Source organism: Phycodurus eques, chromosome 1 (assembly GCF_024500275.1).
Source record: "Phycodurus eques isolate BA_2022a chromosome 1, UOR_Pequ_1.1, whole genome shotgun sequence".
Lineage (NCBI taxonomy): Eukaryota > Metazoa > Chordata > Actinopteri > Syngnathiformes > Syngnathidae > Phycodurus > Phycodurus eques.
Genome location: NC_084525.1, coordinates 6,422,983 through 6,443,486, shown reverse-complemented (window position 1 = coordinate 6,443,486; position 20,504 = coordinate 6,422,983). Strand labels below are relative to the sequence as shown.

The following is a 20,504-nucleotide window of genomic DNA, read 5'->3' as shown; positions in this document are numbered from 1 at the left end:
ATTAGCTGAACACTTGTTTCGTTTCCTTGATGCTGCCTCGGCCCACGCAAAAGAAATCAGTCTTAAGGTTTTTTTTTCTTCTTTTCTTTAAATGGACAGTGTTTGGGTAAGGTTGGACAATGACTACAAGTTATAAAATGGGCTCTCACTGTACAGGTCAATTGTACATGTGTCAATTTGTACTACCATGATGATTTGAAGACCACATTTGAAAAAAATGCATGGACTTAGGTGTTTTTTTTTTTTTTATTCACACAAAAAAGGATGACAAATTTAATTAACTAGACAAAATTGTTCCCTGGATCTGCACTCAATTGCTTGTCCCGTCCACAGGAAACTGACACCTATCAGTAAAATTGCATCTTAATTATAACTGCAAGCATTGCAGTGTAATATTTGCACACAAATCCACAATATGTTCTTGAGACATAAACTCAAAAGCACATATACAGTGGGTACGGAAAGTTTTCAGACCCCCCTTAAATTTTTCACTTTCTTATATTGCAGCCATTTGTTAAAATCATTTAAGTTCATTTTTCCTCATTAATGTACACACAACATCCCATATTGACAGGGAAAAAAACGGAATTGGCGATTTTCTTTCCTGTTTTATTTCAAAAGAAAACCTGAAATATCACACAGCCATAAGTATTCAGACCTTTTGCTGTTACAGTCATATATTGAACTTGGGTGCTGTCCATTTCTTCTAAGCGTGCTTGAGATGCTTCTACACCTTTATTGGAGTCCAGCTGTGTTCCAATTACACTGATTGGACCTGATTAGGAAAGCCACACCCCTGTCTAAATAAGACCTTACCGCTCACAGTGCATGTCAGAGCAAATGAGAATCATGAGGTCAAAGGAACTGCCTGAAGAGCTCAGAGACAGAATTGTGGCAAGGCACAGATCTGGCAAAGGTTACAAAAAAGATTCTGCTGCACTTAAGGTTCCTCAGAGCACAGTGGCCTCCATAATCCTTAAATGGAAGCCGTTTGGGACGACCAGAAGCCTTCCTTGAGCTGGCCGTCCGGCCAAACTGACCAGGGGGAGATGAGCCTTGGTGAACAAGGAAAATAAGAACCCAAAGATCGCTGTGGCTGAGCTCCAGAGATGCAGTCGGGAGATGGGAGAAAGTCCTAGAAAGTCAACCATCACTGCAGCCCTCCACCAGTCGGGGCTTGATGGCAGAGTGGCCCGACGGAAGCCTCTCCTCATTGCAAGACACATGGAAGCCTGCATGGAGTTTGCTAAAAAAAAAAAAAAAAACACCTGAAGGACTCCAAGATGGTGAGAAATAAAATTTGCTGGTCCGATGAGACCAAGATAGAAATAGTTGGCTTTAATTCTAAGTGGCATGTGTGGAGAAAACCAGGCACTGCTCATCACCTGTCCAATACAGTCCCAACAGTGAAGCGTGGTGGTGGCAGCATCATGCTGTGGGGGGTGTTTTTCAGCTGCAGGGACAGGACGACTGGTTGCAATCGAAGGAAAGATGAATGCGCTCAAGTGTAGGGATTTCATGGACGAAGACCCTCGGAACCTCAGACTGGGCCGAACGTTCACTTTCAAAAAAGACAATGACCGTAAGCACACAGCTAAAATAACGAAGGAGTGGCTTCAGAACAACTCTGTGACTGTTGTTGAATGGCCCAGCCAGAGCCCTGACTTAAACCCAATTGAGCATCTATGGAAAGACCTGAAAATGGCTGTCCACCAACGTTCACCATCCGACCTGACAGAACTGGAGAGGATCTGCCAGGAGGAATGGCAGAGGATCCCCAAATCCAGGTGTGGAAAAACTTGTTGCATCATTCCCATAAAGACTCATGGGTGTATTAGCTCAAAAGGGTGCTTCTACTAAATACTGAGCAACGGGTCTGAATACTTATGGCTGTGTGATATTTCACTTGTTCTTTTTTAATAAATCTGCAAAAATGTAAACAATTCCGTTTTTGTGTTCCCTGTCAATATGGGGTGCTGTGTGTACATTAATGTAGAGAAAAATGAACGTAAATGATTTTAGCAAATGGCTGCAATATAAGTTAAATATAAAAATATTTCATATTTAAATATAATATAAAAAGAGTGAAAAATGTAAGGGGTCTGAATGCGTTCCGTAACCACTGTGTACTGTGAGCAGTTATATAGGATCTCAATACGATAAAGATTGCAGAGAAATAGGGTGCTGCGCAAAGGTCTCGAGCCCGCCGCACACCAGTGACGCGGCCGAACGCGACTAAAGGGTCGCGCAGTGTCTGGGGTTCTACAACGAGTAGAACGTAAGCGGTTGACCATTGGCCAGGTGCACTAGGTTTGTTTCAACCGCAGATGGGCGGCGGCATAACATCGCAGATGTTAACGGTCAATCAGAAATTCCATGTCGTATCACATGAGATTCTACATTAAAAAAAAATGACAAGGTAAGAAGAGATATACAAATCATATACACAAATGAATTAATGCCAGATGGGACACTATATTATGTGTTACCTGTTGGAGAGTGCACTAGGTTGCCCCATTGTTTTGACATCTGGGAATGACCCCGTGCAATGACAAATGCAGCTAACGCATCGATGTTTTAGAGTCCTGTTTGACAAGGTTGTATTCTGAGCAGTGACACATGTATGTATGTTTGAAATTCTTTCCTGAAAATAGAGTCTTCAAAGTTGCATTTGGGCTGTGGTGTTGAACACTGTGAAGTGTGATGTTTTCACTGTGCGTTTGCCGTCATTCTGCCGCATAAACGTTGATAAGGCAATGAGGAAATGCCAATAGGAAGCTTATCAGTTGTTTGTGCCGATTCTGTTCAGTTTGTGCCTGTGGCGTCTTTTAGGAGGTTTAAAACAGCGTTGAGTGTATTCCGTGGGAGACAAGAAAACAGAAAATGGATACCGGGAGCCGACTGAGAACAACCACAGCGTCATGTTAGCCTGTGAGCGTTTAGTATTCAAAGGGGAAGGAAAAGGAAAAAAAAGGGCTTCCACTCTTTTGCGCAGCTCTCAATCCGGCGCCTGATGTGTTTCAAAGCCAAATGAGTTGATCTTTTGTGTATGGACCAGAATGAAACATACACTGCATCAGCATTCATAATAGACTTTTACAAGACTGAACGAGGATTACCCCCTTATTGTGAGCGCCACGTTTTACATTGAAATTACACCCCGCTATTTCAATTATTATTTTACCCATTCATATGTGGGATATCAATGATTTTATTTGACTGGATGGTAAAAATGTCTATCTCGAAGCGCTAACAAAACTGCTCTGTGACCTTTCAATTGGCATATAAGTTTCATCTTTTAGTTATTTGGAAAAGTTATTTGTAGAACAAACATCACAGTAGAAGAGATTAAACGTGTTACACCAATCAAGAACCCATAGCTTTTTCCAAAATGCCCAAAAGAAAGTCAATCGAGTGACGACAGGAGTATTTTTAAATCACCACCTGTCTGCGAGGCGGCCTCCGGAACCCTTGGGCCACTCAACGCCTCGCAACATTTGAAAGTGGATCGCTCAAACCTCACTTCTTCTAATATGCAAAAAAAAAAAAAAAAAAAAGGCGTGAGCGTTTATGATGTCGTCGAAGCGGACTATCCCATTATCCCATTTCCGTGAAATCCATCAGTGGCTCAGCTCTTCTTGAAGTCTGGAAGAGTTTGGGGCAGGCGCCTCGACTTTGCCCCCGTGTGGCAAAGAAGAACCGAGTGGCCTTTCCAAGTCAGAAGAAATGAACACACGTTTAAGTACTCACACTCATATAGATAGATACTTGTGAGGGAAGAAAAATAATAAATCAAAATAAAGGCTGGTAAAAGCAGAAGTAATGATTCAACTCCTCAAGAGAAGAAAGTACAGATTCTGAAATGTACTTAAGTACAGAAGTAAAATCAATCAATAAATAAAGGTTTTACTGTCGATTATACATAATACCCCAAAATCTCAACCACCGTTGGCTTTACCTCTATTTACATTGTATCGTCATTCACGGAGTTTGTTAAAAAAAAAAAAAAAATGATTAAAATTATTATGACAAAGCAAGGAGTGTAACGTAACATATGTGTTTTCAAATATAGGGAGGAAAAGTAAAAAGTCATCAGAAAATTAAATACTCAAGTAAAGTGTAGATTCTTGAAAATGATCTACTTTGGTAAAGCAAGGAAGTACATAATTTCTATATTTCCTACCACTGAAAATGAATGACACGAGCATTTTACTATTGCAATATTAGTAAAGCACAGCAGTGGGAAGTAGCGAAGTATTACAAACTACCAACTTGTACTGTACACAAATTCTAATCTGAAAAAAAAAATGCATACAAGGTGTCTTTTATAAAATGTTATTATAAGCGAATATATGGTATTTTTTTATGTTTTGTTTTACGCCTGTAGTAAATGTTGTTAGTTCAGTCCCAATTAGCCTGTCAGAATTTAGATTGCAGCAAAGTCCAGTGATTATTATTATTATTTTTTATTTTTATTTTTTTTTGTACTTCTCGGGAGGAGTAGAAACTGTAATGCGACAAAATAATGCAAAACGTGGCATGATACTTTTGTCCAAGAAGCCAAACTTGACCACAGTACACAATCAAAAAGTTACAACACACAAAAAAAATAATAATAAGAAGAAGAAGAAAGCGTTACCAAGCACGTTTTTCCTCAATACAGGAATTGAGGCATTATTTTGTATGAATGGGAACATACAACCCACAACTATTCACTGTTATTACACTATACTAAATTCCCACATTACCATAATTGTTCCCTAATGTTTGGTTTAAGAATGTGGACAAAAAAAACACAAGACTTGCAGGGGTCATTTAACAGAGACCATGAGACCGTTCACACCAATATTTATTCATTGTATTACTTTTGTTTTTTGCAAGATCTCGCCTGTACCACTGATGCAAACTACGATGCTAAATGTTCCCAACCACTAGAGGGCGCCTGTATCTCGTACTGCAGTGAGTTGAGGAGCTCTGGCACATGGCTCCAAAATTTGATATTGGGTCCCTCTATTTCTGCCAATAATAATGATTATTGTTCTTTATTGTATCTAATCAATTCATTATGAGCTGGGTATGGACAGTTTTCAGACCCCTTGAATTTGTCACTCTTTGTTATATTGCAGCCATTTGTTAAAATCATTTAAGTTCATTTTTTTCCTCATTAATGTACACACAAGCACCCCATAATGATATTTCAGTTTTTCTATTTTAATAAATCTGCAAAAATTTCAACAATTCTGTTTTGGGGTTTTTTTCTGTCCATATGGGGTGCTGTGTGTACATTAATGAGGGGGGGGGAAAATAACTTAAATGATTTTAGCATATGGCTGCAATATAAAAAAAGAGTGCAAATTTTAAGGGGGGTCTCGCGGTTCACTTTTTGCTTTCTCAATGTATTGCAGATTTTAAAATCCTGTGTAAATCATTTTATATCGCGGAGTTTTCGCTATATCACGGCATTTACATTTTTCCACACTGAGTGATGTTAATGCAGATTCACGTAACACTAAGTGACAGCCAGGAGGAAAGAGCGCATAAAAGACAGAGAATGTCCAAAGTTTGTGATGATTTTACACTTAAGGACTAGAAAATAAAGTGAGAATGTGTCTACTGCAAAGCAGAACTGGCTTACGCAAATGCAAGTGCCACTGATAGTTAGAACAACTTCCCTCCACAGGTGGTCAAGGAAAGGCGCAATTGCCAGTGCACTTTCAATTGCTTAATTGAACAAACCGTAAGAAAACAAACACTTCTTAGTCACTTAACAGTGAGCCAACAACCGCGAACCCTTCACTCCCATTCGCCGACACCCACGTCGCTCAACAGGCTAGGCACTTGTCTTTTAAAGCCACACATATTCAAAGTCACAGATACTACAGTGTGGAACACGAGAATGGTGACCCCAAGTGGACAGCAATAATACCTGCACCTCACATGCAAATGTTGTATTGATATTATATGTACGAACCTTTAAAATATATATCAATAACAAGGTAAAGGTATGCAGCTGCTTTGCGGATTTTTGTTTATCACAGGGGTCTGGAATGTAAAAAAAAAACTACCGACACCGACAGGACAGAAGTCGAACGGCAAACGCTGGTTAACTTCACTGTACATGTCAAGTCATATTTATGGTGGTGGGAGGAGAGAAGTGGCAGTAAAACAGGCCAAAATCTAGTTGTCAGGGGATGAGACGAGTTACGAGGTGTGGTTTAACCAAATGTGAGAGTGTCCTGTAGAAATGCCTCAAGTTTGGACGGAGGGATTTCTCCACAATGGCAAGCATCTTCTCGATCCAAAAATGGCAACCTGTCAGAGCACCAACAGGTGCTGGGCGGCGCTCTCGCCAATGCACATGTGATAATATGTATATATAAATTAGGAGTAAAAAGTGCCGATATCTGTTTTCAAAGCCACTGGGTAAAAGTTATCAAAAATAAATAAATACTCAAGTAAATTGCAGATACCTGGAAAATCTACTAAAGTAATGTAATAAAGTAATTGTACTACTGCAGATTTTGCCTTTTTTTTTTTTAAAGATACGTCTTGTATAGTCTTGTTAGACTACAACTTTGTTCTAGAAAATAAATGACTGCATTCTAAAGATTACAACTTGTTTCTCATAAATACGCGACAATATTCTCGTAAGATTACAACTCTTTTCCCGAGATATATGACCATATTTTCGTAACATTACGACTTTTTTTCTGTGAAAATATGATGACATTCTTGTAAGATTGTGACTTTTTCCTCATAGATATATGGAAAAAAAATCTACTTTACGAATGCAACAAAGTTTTGGTACTTCATTCCTGCCTGCGCGACTGCCGACATAAGGGAGAAGAGGGAGAAGTTGTGATGTTGATAAGCGGTGTCAATCATTTGCCACAGCGCTGGCCTGATAACATCTGCACTCAATGTTCTTCAAGCAAAAGTTTTTTTTTTTTCACACCCACATTTTAATCTGTTCATCAATGTTCCTCCATGTGATGCCATAGACGCTGTAGTGACACACACGCATACGCGTGACTTTCGGCCCGCCTCCCACATCGCGTGACTGCATCTTGTAAACGTTGAATTTGAATTATTATTGAATTGAATTTTTTTTTTTTTTTTTTTTTTAAACATAATCTCAAAGTATAACCCTACAAGATTCAGATGCAGATATCTTTATTAGCCCCAGAAGGGCAATTCAGTTTTACAATCAACCTCCCTATAGTACGTTGTACAACAATAATCAATCAATCAATCAATCAAATAGATGCATGTACATACATGTATATACATATGTAGCTATACATATACATACATACACATAAACACAGTAATACCCCATGGTTTCACACTACTTCCTTCTATTGTCAAAATATTATATCTTTTGTCCCCTAAAAATTTTTGTATAATTTCATGAGTATATGTTTTTTTTTAATTTTGAAAATACACGGTTATATACTTGTGAGATTATAACTTTTTTTTTAAGATTTAGAAAACTTTATTCTTGTATCGTTTTTCTCCTCAAAAATATCTCTCTCGATTCAAGTCAGATTACAACTTTTTTTCTCATTTAAAATATAACTGTATTCTTGTTACGCTATAACCTTTAAAAAAAATTTTTTTAAAAGACTATTCTTGTAATCTTACAATTTTTTTTCATTAAAATAAAACTATATTTTTGCTAGACTACAGCTTTTCTCTCAAAAATATTCAATGGACATCTCTCGGTCTGCCATTACTCAAGCTTTAGGATGCCAGCGAACCATAGGGAGAGCCATTATCCTCACATGGAGAAAACATGGAACAGTGGTGAACTTTCCCAGGTAGTAGTGTGATGGTCTTGGGCTGTTTTGCTCCTTCAGGACCTGGACAACTTGTTCTGATTGATGTGATGATTGAATGATTGAATTTTATGTTATGCAATATTTCCCTGTAATACAATGAATCAGCCAACAGACAGAGTTAACGGAACCAAAAATGTTTGTAGTCGTTAAGATCGACATCAAGCTGACGCAATACAAAATTGTGTGTTGTAAGCGTTACAGTTCCAAACACATACACTACTTGCAAAAAGTCAGGGATGTTGGGCTTTTGAAATTTCACAATGAACCAAAAAAATGCACCCTAACCTTTACAGGTCTCCTCATTTCGACAATTTTGTAAGTAGTCTACATTTTTATTTATGTGTAAAGTGTAAATCTTGAGAGGAAACGGGGCCCCTCTAATAATGTGCCCGTGCTGCTACTGCTGCTTTTCAGATGCAAAAATATAGTCCTGAGAAAAAGTCACAAGTCACAAGCATGCATGAGAAAAAACATGCATGCTTGTGACTTCCTGTTTTTTGGGGGGGAGGGGAGGTTTTACCATGTGCGGTGTCGAGAGGCAAGTGGGTGAGTGACTGTCTTCCTGCTCTTAATATAGACTCTATTCATCACTATCACGTTTTCATCATCGCAGTGTGTGTGTCTGTGTGTGTGTGTGCGTGCGTGCGTGTGTGTGTGCGCGCGCGCGGGCGTGGGTTACGCTTCCATAATACTGCGGTTGTTCTATACGCGCGTCAACGGAATCCCGTAATGCGTCATTTGCAGGGCTAGTCTCCGGAAGGCACGCTGTGATTGGGCAGAGTCCGGACGTGGCTCCGCCCACCTCCCCCCGCCTTGTATGGAAAGTGTCGGTGACGTCACGGAGTCTCCCCCGAGGCCCCCCCGCCCACTAGTGATAAAACCTGTACGAGCGGGCGGGAATTGTTCAGTTGGAAGAACGCGGACGATGACAAAGTGTTGCTGTTGCCGGAGAGCACGCTGTTACTGTTACGGTAAGAAGCGATAATGGCAATGCTTTATCTGTCATATTTAATAGTCGGGCTAGCAGTCAGCCGTGGCAATGTAGTCACGCTGCAGAAGTACAGATACCTGACGTACTGATAAGTCAAATTATAAAGTACATAATGTGAGAAGTACTGAAGTAAAAGTTTATATATATATATATATATATATATATATATGACAATACCAGTCGCGATTACTTGGCACAACAGAAAATAAAAAGAAAATAAAAAGCCTTCTTTTAAGAAACACAAACCACTGGTCCTGCTATCAAAATGTGCTGTTTTGCGAACATGAACTGATTTTTGATTGCTTAGGATAATTTTTTATTTTATTTTCTTAAATTTTTTGTCATAATTAGACTGACAATGTTAGAACGCCAAAAGCTGGTTCAATCATTCTAACATTGTGTGCTGACTAACAACAACAAAAATACAAAATACAAAATAAAATAAAAATCTAAATTAGCCAATGAAAACAACTGAAAAAAAATACACATAACTTGTTTATGTTTTTTTTTTTTTTTTTTCGGATTAGATGGAGAATATTTGAACACTGAAGCCGCATTGTACAAAAACAACCAGCAGCATTTACGCAATAAACGATTTGCACACTTGAATTTGGTGAATGTAAACCATATAATATGGGTGAAGAGTATCTCAAATCCATAGCTATGGCGACATGCACTTACATGAATTGGGTTTGCCTCACATATCTGATTACGTTCCACAGCCAGAGGGGGTGGAACTGCAGATTTTAGATGATTTTCATGGTTTATATTTATCTCCCAAATCGTTTTTTACAGGGTGCTGGGTGGTGCTTATAATAGCACAAGAAACAATGCATACGCCACCTATTCTTCTTGTAGCCAGAGACAAACAATTTAATAAGGCAACGGATGGGGAATATCCTGCTTCTCCGAATCTGTTGCGTCGTCATCAGTTCTGAGTGGTTCACATTCCTTCATGTCGCTTATACGACCCCAAGATCTCAATCGAGCAATCGAGATCCAAACGTGATCGGCTATGTGATAGTCATGTCATCGTCCATGGAGGCTTTAAAAAAAATAATAATAATAATAAATGAAAAAAATATATATAGGGAACTAAATACAAACAAATTTCAACGAGGCACACCTGGGCATGACATGAGTGCCTGGAGGGAGCTGATTGGTTGGAACAAGGAGCAGGGCTGGAGACGAAAACCTAATGAGCAGATAAGACTTGAACAAGTGACACGGAACAAAATACCTAATTCCTGGATCAGACAAGATTTTTAGCCCCGTTAACTGCCCGATTCGCCGCCGACATATTCTGGCGGGAACAACTAAACACGCCACATGATGTCAAAATTAAAAGGCTAGCATGTTCGATTTTCGGGGATATCTGGCGAAGGGAAAGAGGGATGAGTGGCACAACACAATTGAAGGAAAACCGGTGAATTTAATGGCAGCAGCGTCCCTGCACTTTTGAAGTCACGTGTGTCAATTATCGTGAGCGCGTCACATTATGTACGTAGCTAGCTAGCTAGCTAGCTACGTACATAAGGTGACTAGCAACATATGTTGCGTGCTTGCTAGCAGTATTAAAGGTATCTTCGCAATTACCTCAAGCTCTCCTTGAAGAATAGACAGCCCAAACCGTCCTCTCCGGAGCACGCGCGGATGACAGCACACACGTTTTAAAAAATATATATTTATATTCAAAACTAGCGGCTCTTCCTCGGCGACTGTCGTTGCTGGCGCTATGGTAACTGTTTAATCCGGTAGCGTTGACACATTTTCCGATCCCGCCTCCCCCCCCCGACAGCTTGAGTTGTCAATGTTTGTAGAAGACGGGATAAGGTGATATCGTAATATATGTCGTTTAGTGTGGCCAGTGTTATGACTGAGACACAGCAGGGTTTTATGGCAGTAGTCTGCCATCGGGAGAGGCGAAATTTGTCCTGTAGTCCGATCCAGGCATTAAACAAACAATAATAATAATAAAGAAATATTTTTCTCTCATGAAAGATTACACGAAGAGCTGCCTTCGTATTGGCATTGAGGAACATGTTTGAAGTCCCTGCTGACCAACGACCAGTTATGAGGGCGTGCATGACGTCACTCGCATTGGCTGCAAGCACATTTTAATTGGAATAAACAACTGCAGTTTTCTAACAGTCGTTAGTTTGTCCGTTGAGCAGTGGCACGCATACAGAAGGACTGGTTCAAATCCCTCTGTCCCTCTCTCTCGCTCCACTTCCTTCTTTTGTTGTTGAGTCAAACAACGTTCTAACATTTGTCATTGTCTTTTCTCAGTCTTGTAGCCATGACTTGCATACACCCCCTGCAGCACGGTTCCTTCGACAACAACTTGGGTAACTTGGAGCCTCAGAGCTCGGACTTGTTCTCCAGGCTGCCGGTGGATTTGGACACCCCGTGGGACCACCTGTGTGCCCAGTCCCTGCCAAGCATCGGCTCAGTGGCGGGCACTCAGGCGGGAGACTGTGACGCCTACTCGTGCCAGTTCAAGCTGGATGACCTCCAGGTTTACGGCTGCTACCCCAGCACCTTCATGTTCACTTACCCGGATGAGGCCGTCTCGCCTTGTGGCTACAAACATTTCGCCAGCTCCGCATCGCTCTCGACTCCTTCGACCCCCGGCTTCCAAAGTCAGCACGCTGCCGCCTGGAACTCTTACTCACCCAGTCCAGGATACTGGGCGACTGAGGACATCTCTGGACCGCATGAGCCATCGTCCTTCCCATTTGGTTCAGGGACCGTGGAGGATACGTCTCCTTTGGGACAACATCACCACGACGCTCTCGCTGACACGTCCTCGCTCGCCGTGGAGCCGCCGTGTGGCCCAGATGGCCCTGACCACATGGAGGGGAGGTTACCACTCAAACTAAAAAGCCAGCGGGGGAACGAGGGCTCTTGCGCCGTCTGCGGGGACAGCGCCTCCTGCCAACACTACGGGGTTCGCACCTGCGAGGGATGCAAAGGCTTTTTCAAGGTAATTACATATCTTAGAAAAGTGACTACACTGCTCACGTTTTTGTAAATATTTGATTACAACGGTGACTTGAGATACAAGCTTTTCGAACACAAGCCGTTTTGTGACTTTCTTTTTGGGCGCTATGCCGTGAAGCTTTGCCGACGTAAAAATATGTGCCTTGACTCAATGAAGGTTGGGAAACACTGCAATAGACAGATAAGGTGACGTTAAATTGTGAACATTTTGAATTTTCAATATTGTGCACCCTATTGGCAGAAACCTTTCAATGCAATAAATCCCATGGAGTACCAGCCCGTTGATTGCCGCTCGCAGTTTCATTTAGATAAATGTTTCTTTTTATTGGCTAGCGGACAGTACAGAAGAATTGCAAGTATGTTTGCCTGGCCAACAAGGACTGTCCTGTGGACAAGAGGAGGAGGAATCGCTGCCAGTTCTGCCGTTTCCAGAAGTGTATGGCTGTAGGAATGGTGAAGGAAGGTAAAGTTCAATGTGGAGCTTGTGTGTTTACCCATCTAAATACGCATCTAATGTATAACTGCTGTATAAAATGTTTTGCCCTCACAAAGCTGACAATGCCAATTTTTCTGTGGCAAATATCGAGCCTGCTAGTAGACGACCACGTCAAAAGAGCACATCCGTGCTATTATTCTGAAAAAAACAGAAAAGTCAGTTAGCGCAATTAGCCTATCATTCAATGATTATGTTAGCTATGTCTGAATTTTTTAATCCAAGTCTATTTTTGACTTAATTTAGCCTGCTGAAATGTAAACTAAAACTAAACTAAAGTAAATGTCGCACTCCGGTGCCAGAGAAGAAGGCTAAAATGATGATTCAAGCCATTGTCAAATGTCAAATTGTCATTTAAGGGTCTGTTTACTATGAGAATGCTTGAGCTTTTACCACCCGTGACGTGTTGGTGAAAACGTCTATTGGATCGAGATTACATCGTGATGGAGTGCCTAATGTTTTGACACGACGTTTCTCTCCCTACTTCCAGTTGTGAGGACAGACAACTTGAAGGGCCGAAGAGGTCGCTTGCCCTCCAAGCCTAAAGTAGTCCAGGAAGCGTCGCCCGCAGTGTCTCCAGTGAGCATGATCGCGTCGCTAGTCAGGGCTCAGATCGACTCAAACCCCAGCGATGAACAACTGAATTATTCCAAAGTAATAACACGTTATTTGCTTTCTTACGCTCACACGGGGCATCTTTTTGAACATCTCCAACGTCTGTGATTCTAGTACGAAGAAACGGATGTCCGCGCAGACCAGAAAGAGGACGCTAGTGACGTCCAAGATTTGTACGACCTGCTCACGGCCTCCATGGAGGTCATCAGCAAGTGGGCCAAGAGCATCCCGGGTTTCTCAGACTTCTGCTCACCAGATCAAGAGCTGCTTCTGGAGTCTGCTTTTGTCGAACTCTTCATCCTGCGTCTTGCATACCGGTGAGCCACCCACCTTTTGGCTGCTTAATTAAAGACCCTATAAAGTGAATTCAGAGATTTATTTCCAAATACATTACACATGTTTAAAGACCATTGCTGGAAATATGCAAAGAAAGAACTATATAGTACTCAATTGTGGAGATACAGCGTGAAACGTTTTTTTGACTATTTCAGTTTTCCAGATTTTTTTTTTTTTTTTTTTTTGTCCTCCTTCCCACTATATAAGAACTTGAGACTTGAAAGTATTTGTTGTTGTTGTTTCCAAGGTCAAATCCAGAAACGAACAAGCTGGTCTTTTGCAATGGGAAAGTGCTTCACAAGAGTCAGTGCGTCAGAGGCTTTGGGGACTGGATCGACTCCATCTTGGAGTTTTCTGGAAGCCTCCATCGCATTAAACTCGACATCTCCTCCTTCTCCTGCCTCACGGCGCTAGTCATTATCACAGGTAAGAGCCTCTAACGCACTGACACCTTCAAAAGGGAAAGGGGTTTGGAGGATGTGGGGTGGCTGCAGACCTTCAATTTGCCAGGGCAACCGTTCTTATGAGGTCTCTGGTTTCACTGCTGGGCACCGTACAAGAGAGTTATGCAACAAGAGGATTGACAGAACAGGTGTTTGAGAAAAATATAACACAACCCCATGGACTGCAAAGAGACACAGTCATAATGGCCCCCTGATGGAAATTGTAACTCCAACGTGGCCTGTGACATGAGTTTGACACGCCTGCAAGTGGATATATTTTCACGGCTCAAATGTGTGCATAAAGAGAGGTGTGTGGTATTTGATTGACAGTTGATTAGGGTGTGATGTCAGCGCATTCAGTGGACACGCCCACAGCATTCGAGCGCGGACAGAGCAGATTGATTTTGAACCGTCATTTTATATACTTGATTCGTTTGTATGAATTTTTTTATCATTCAAATTTGACAGGGTTGTTTACAGCACTCTTCTTTGACATATTTATGTTTGTTCGTTTGTTTGTTTTCGTCTCAGAACGATATGGTCTCCACGAGCCAAAACATGTGGAAGATTTGCAGAATCAGCTCATCGGCAGCCTGAAAGATCACGTGTCGGGCTGTCCCTCCTCACGGGCCAACTATTTGTCCAGTCTGCTCGGGAAGCTGCCCGAGCTCAGGACACTGTGCACTCAAGGCCTCCAGCGCATCTTCTACCTTAAATTAGAAGATCTGGTCCCCCCACCGCCCATCGTGGACAGAATTCTAATGGATTTGTTTCCGTTTTAAATGGAAGGTGTGAGACAGCACGCATGGAGTCAAAGACAATGGATGACCCAAATCAAAGGGCTAGTTCTGAATCCAGCTGTGTATATCTGGGAGAATAAAAAAGCTTCTCACGGACCAATTTGTTGACAGTTTTCCACTGGAGGCGCTATGAATGGAATCTCCGATAGAAGCAAAACGGACATATTGTCCAGGGTTGCAAAACTCATGGGAATTTTCAACCGCACAGGCTGTCTGTTTTCTTGATTGTAGCTATTTTTGTTGTTGGGACTATTGCAACGTAGCCTCTGACAAATGCTTGACGTCCACTTGAGGTCCAAGTGGTCCCCATGATAATTATTAGTATCATTCATGTATCATGAATGGACTTGGAGCAGCTAACATACTGTGTCTTATATATTGCTTTACAAATGTGTCTGTTTTACTGGACATTTTTCTGCACTTCAGCTTGAAATAAAATATTTTCTGTTATACGTCTCGATTCTTTGTTGACTTCATTCAAAATATGTAGAATGACACTTCTCAGGGATATTTGGTTTTTCGGGCAGATTTTGTATTAATTTTGCACTTACTCAATCAAACTTTGTTAAAAGTTACAATGCCAGTATAGTAATTAGCAATAACAATCTGATAAGTATCCAAATGTTAGAGAGATGTTTCAAAGAGAACATATCGAAAAATCTGCCTTCGGTGGTAATGTTCAGTTTTGACTGTCAGAGGTGAGTAACAAAATGTTTACGATTGTGGTTGGAGTTTGTAGTGGCGCAGAACGGCACTACATCATACTGTTTCAAATGTTTGGACTCTAATATACAACCCCAATTCCAATGGTGTTGGGATGTTGTGTTAAACATAAATAAAAACAGAATACAATGATTTGCAAATCATGTTCAACCTATATTTAATTGAATACACGACGAAGACAAAATAATTAATGTTCAAATTGATAAACCTTGTTTTTAGCAAATAATCATGAACTTAGAATTTTATGGCTGCAACACGTTCCAAAAAAGCTGGGACATGGTCATGTTTACCACTGTGTTACCTTTTCTTTTAACAACATTCAATAAACGTTTGGGAACTGAGGACACTAATTGTTGAAGCTTTGTAGGTGGAATTCTTTCCCATTCTTGCTCGATGTACAGCTTCACGTGTTCAACGGTCCGGGGTCTCCGTTGTCCTATTTTACGCTCCATAATGCGTTACAAAAAAGCTGGGGCAGGTGGCAAAAAAGACTGAGAAAGTTGAGGAATGCTCATCAAACACCTGTTTGGAACATCCCACAGGTGAACAGGCTAATTGGGGACAGGTGGGTGCCATGATTGGGTAGAAAAGGAGCTTCTCTGAATTGCTCAGTCATTCACAAACAAAGATGGGGTGAGGTTCACCTCTTTGTGAACAAGTACGTGAGAAAATACTTGAACAGTTTTAGGACAATGTTCCTCAATGTACACTTGTAATGAATTTAGGGATTTCATCATCTACGGTCCATAATATCATCAAAAGGCTCAGAGAATCTGGAGAAATCACTGCGTGTAAGCGGCAAGGCCGAAAGCCAACATTGAGTGCCCGTGGCCTTCGATCCCCCAGGCGGCACTGCATCAAAAACTGACATCAATGTGTAAAGGATATCACCACATGGGCTCAGGAACACTTCAGAAAACCAATGTCAGAAAATACAGTTCGGCGCTACATCCATAAGTGCAACTTTAAACTCTACTATGCAAACCAAAAGCCATTTATCAACAACACCCGCCGGCTTGAAGATGGACTGATGCAAAGTGGAAAAGTGTTCCGATGGTCCGACGAGTCCACATTTCAAATTTGTGAACGTGTCCTCCGGGCCAGCCGAACGGTTATGGACGCAAAGTTCAAAAGCCAGCATCTGTGATGGTATGGGGCTGTGTTAGTGCCAATGGCATGGGTAACTTACACATATGTGAAGGCACCATTAATTCTGAACGGTACATACAGGTTTTGGAGAAACATGCGCTGCCATCCAAGCGACATCTTTTTCATGGATGCCCCTGCTTATTTCAGCAAGACAATGCCAAACCACATTCTGCACGTGTTACAACAGCGTGGCTTTGGAGTGTAAGAGTGCGGGTACTAGACTGGCCTGCCTGCAGTCCAGACCTGTCTCCCATTGTAAATGTGTGGCGCATTATGAAGCGTAAAATACGACAACGGAGACCCCGGACTGTTGAACAGCTGAAGCTGCACATTCTAAGTTCAAGAATGGGAAAGACTTCCACCTACAAAGCGTCAACAATTAGTGACCTCAGTTCCCAAATGTTTATTGAATGTTGTTAAAAGAAAAGGTGATGTAACACAGTAGTCAACATGACCCTGTCCCAGCTTTTTTGGAACGTGTTGCAGCCATAAAATTCTAAGTTCATGATTAGTTGCTAAAAACAATAAAGTTTATCCGTTTGAAGATTAAATATCTTGTCTTTGTAGTGTATTCAATAAAATATAGGTTGCACATGATTTGCAAATCATTGTATTCTGTTTTTATTTATGTTTAACACAACGTCCCAACTTCATTGGAATTGGGGTTGTAACTAAATGAGGTAAACTAAACATTAAAAAGCAGCATTTGTGTTAAAAACAACAACCATAATAAATACATTTTAAAAAAATCATATTCCCCTTTGGAATTGTACAAGTATGATATATTCACTCAGTGGTCTGCATGTCTTGTATTTTCCTGAGTAAGCAACTGGACTGTCTGGTTGCTTGGATACGCTGAGTCCCACTATGCCATCAGCCTGTAAATTCTCCTTTCACCGCATCAGAAAACAGGGCTGAAAAATGGATCTCTGTCCATCTCCCTGCCAGTTATGTACTGCTCTCTTTTTAGCGGCAGATGAATTTCCCTGCAGGGTATCAAGAGACCCATGATACGCGACTGTCGCCCAGGAGTGTGTCCATGTGTGCTCGACACAAACACGATGAAGGTTTTGCTGTAAATCTGGCCGAGAAGAGACAATTGAACAGTCGACAGAAGTAAGAACATCATCATGTTTGCATACAAAACAAAATAAGCACAAGGGGCTCGTCATTAACAATAAATGATCAATTATTATTTGGGATGAGATAACAATGGCAACATATTCAGGACAGTTGAATCCTGAATTGGAACGACGGAGAGGTTCCTTCATATCCGATTTTGAGCCGTCGTTCAGCTGAATTTTTGCCTTGACTTGCAAGTAAAAATTTGAGATGCGAGTGCTGTATGCTGGCAGTGAACTCAACTGACAACTCCACAACAAGCAGCAGTTTGGCTGATAGTGAACAATTTCTAAAAAAAATAAAAACAAAAGACGCTTCAAGATGGTAAATGCCACTCGCGGTCGAAGTTATTCTCAAACTAAACAGGACAAGAGTTACATGAGATACACGTTGTGTATTTAGAACAAACACACGACTTAGCCTTCCGCTATCTTATCGCTAATGGACAATGCAAAACACCTTACACAGGCTAACGAATAGCATCAACAGTTGCGGTGTTAAAACCCTTGACCTTTGAACACAAATGGTGCATTAACACATGCAGAGTGACAATACAACAATACATGCAGGAAACATTTCTCTATACTTTTCTTCACTTTTTCTTTATAAAAATAACTAATATTGCCGCAGTTTACTGAGTCGTAGTAGTTCTTCTTCATTTGTGTCTTTATTACTGCATTATATTGCCCTCTGGTGGCCAAGTCACACACACCAGAAGGAGTTACAATGAATTAATTATCATTCATACAAATATGTTATGATATATGTAAAAAATATGTTCATCTTGGGTAGCTCTTGAAGACTTCTTGTGTAAAACAAAAGACAGTGTGGAGGTTTAAAGTTCCTACGGGTGCTTTGCCCCGGTCTCCGCCATTTATCCGCGTTGTTGAGCCGTTTTGCCAAATCCAAGGTCATTTTCGAACACACTTGGTATTACATCTGGACGTGCAATTACATCTCAATTATCCAAAGCAGCAACAGTTGATCTCCTGCCTCGCTTGAGTTTCAGATGCTGGTGTATGGCAACCTCATAAGTCTGATGATTTGATAACCCTGTCAATGTTGGCCTCACACAACAAGATCAAGTGGATAAAGTTGGCTCTCGGGAACAGAAAGTACATGATAAATCTATCATGACGGGCCCATGATCAGCCTTTGAGTTGAAAGCATGTCCAAATGTTCCCTTCAAGATGGCGTGGTGTCGCAAGTCTGGCACGCGTGCCTGAAACTTGCTAGTCAAGAGCATAGTCACTTTCATCAATGTCACATTTTGGCGAGCCATAATATGTGATCGATGACATTTTAAGACTTGAATATGACATGAGTCAGCAGGGGACCAAGTAACTGAATTCTAAATGTGAGCGAGGAGGCGAAATGTTTGAATTATATCACCATCAACTCAAAAGAACCTGAGAGGAAGAAATCTCTCAGTTTATTTACCCACAACCCATCAAATTAGATAATATAGTATAGAGGTGCCCTGACGTATGATTCACCCGACTTCCAAGTTTTTCTAGACACGAGCCGTTGTTTGGGCGTTTTTCTTTTGGCTTTGACTTGCGAGCGCAAACTTGAGATACGAGCGCTGTATGGTGGCAGTGACACGTCTCGTTTCACAGCAAACGGCGGTTTTTCAGATAGCCTTAGTGAGCAATTTTTCCAAAAAGTCTTCAAGCTGTTTATTGCCACTCCCAGTTGAAGTTTATTGTCAAACTGAACATAAAACAAAGCGAATTACACATCGTGTAATTAAACAACCACTTAGCTTAGCCATTAGCCCGCTAGCTTAATGCTAAACACACACGCTAGCTTAATGCTAATGCACACACACACACACACACATAATGGGAAATGCCATATGAAACTATTAGCATCCATGTGTGAGTATTATAACCCTTTAAGCAACAGAAATTTGAACACAAACAGTGTCGCAACACATGTACTCACAGTCATATATTCTTTATCCTCTACAAAGAATGACTAAAAAAAAATCAGCGGTGTTAAAATGAAGTGTATAGTGACTATTGAGACAACCTGTATTATTATTATTATTATTATTTCTGCACAATATGTAAACGCTTTACATATTGTGACTGTGCGTGCGAATGGATGTTTGTTTGTATGTGCCCTGCGATTGGCTGGCAACCAGTTCAGGGTGTACCCCGCCTCCTGCCCGATGAAATCTGGGATAGGCTCCAGCACGCCCGCGACTCTAGTGAGGAGAAGCGGCTCAGAAAATGGATGGATGGATGGATGGATGGATGAGTGAAGCAAGGCCAACGAGGAGGATCAGTTACACTCGGAGCTATACTTCACGTCATTTCTTATGAGGCGTCGTAGCTCATCGTGACACAGCAGCCCTCGGTCTGTCTGAACACTCCCAGTAATAGCTGGGACAAAAATAGATGGTCATCGTATGAAATCGATAATGTCAATTAGAAGTGACAAAGGGGCGCCGGCTGCCCTCACTCGCGGATTCTTCATGTTCACTGGAATTCACATTTCTTACAAAGAGAAAGCCATGCAAATGACACAGACAATTTTTGTAACAGGAGTAAAGATTTCAGATGGAAGCGCATCACTAAAACACTCGCATCGAAGCTATGCAGCTTTAAATGGGCTGACTAACATACAGTACGTAGTCCAAAGCAAGAGTGGCGCTCATTTGGGTCAACTCCATTTATGGATTTTTGCACAGTGTTCTTAGTTTTGCATTTGATTCAAAGTGCACTGAAGGATTTAGTGGCCTCCAAATGCAGCACAAACTCACAGTGCCCTTGTTGACCTTATGAAACGTCACTATGCGGTGCCATCTAGTGGAGAGTTAACCACACAGCCAATGGGTGCAAATCAGAGAGTTTATTTACGTTTATTTGATTGAAAAAGTCAATGAGAGCTTCAGTGACCCAACATCAGTGTTGATTGCGGAATTCTTAGTCATCTCTTTATAGGTCACTCGTGCAAACACATGATACAGTGCCTATTTCA

General features: G+C 41.2%; 1 protein-coding gene across 1 annotated transcript; it reads left to right on the top strand.

The window, feature by feature from the left end:
- Positions 1 to 8,743: 8,743 nt before the first annotated feature.
- On the top strand, positions 8,744 to 14,974 carry LOC133399799 (probable nuclear hormone receptor HR38). The gene is made up of 7 exons (XM_061671726.1): positions 8,744 to 8,812; positions 11,122 to 11,818; positions 12,169 to 12,298; positions 12,819 to 12,982; positions 13,058 to 13,260; positions 13,527 to 13,705; positions 14,254 to 14,974. The coding sequence occupies exons 2-7, from the start codon at positions 11,132 to 11,134 to the stop codon at positions 14,502 to 14,504; spliced, it is 1,614 nt and encodes a 537-aa protein (XP_061527710.1). The 5' UTR covers positions 8,744 to 8,812; positions 11,122 to 11,131; the 3' UTR covers positions 14,505 to 14,974.
- The last annotated feature ends 5,530 nt before the right edge of the window (positions 14,975 to 20,504 follow it).

Bases quoted from the DNA above. Each gene is read 5' to 3' on its own strand.
- LOC133399799 (XM_061671726.1), top strand. From the start codon at position 11,132: ATGACTTGCATACACCCCCTGCAGCACGGTTCCTTCGACAACAACTTG. The intron at 12,299-12,818 runs GTAAAGTTCAAT...CCCTACTTCCAG, and splicing joins TGTAGGAATGGTGAAGGAAG to TTGTGAGGACAGACAACTTG. The intron at 13,706-14,253 runs GTAAGAGCCTCT...TTTTCGTCTCAG, and splicing joins GGCGCTAGTCATTATCACAG to AACGATATGGTCTCCACGAG.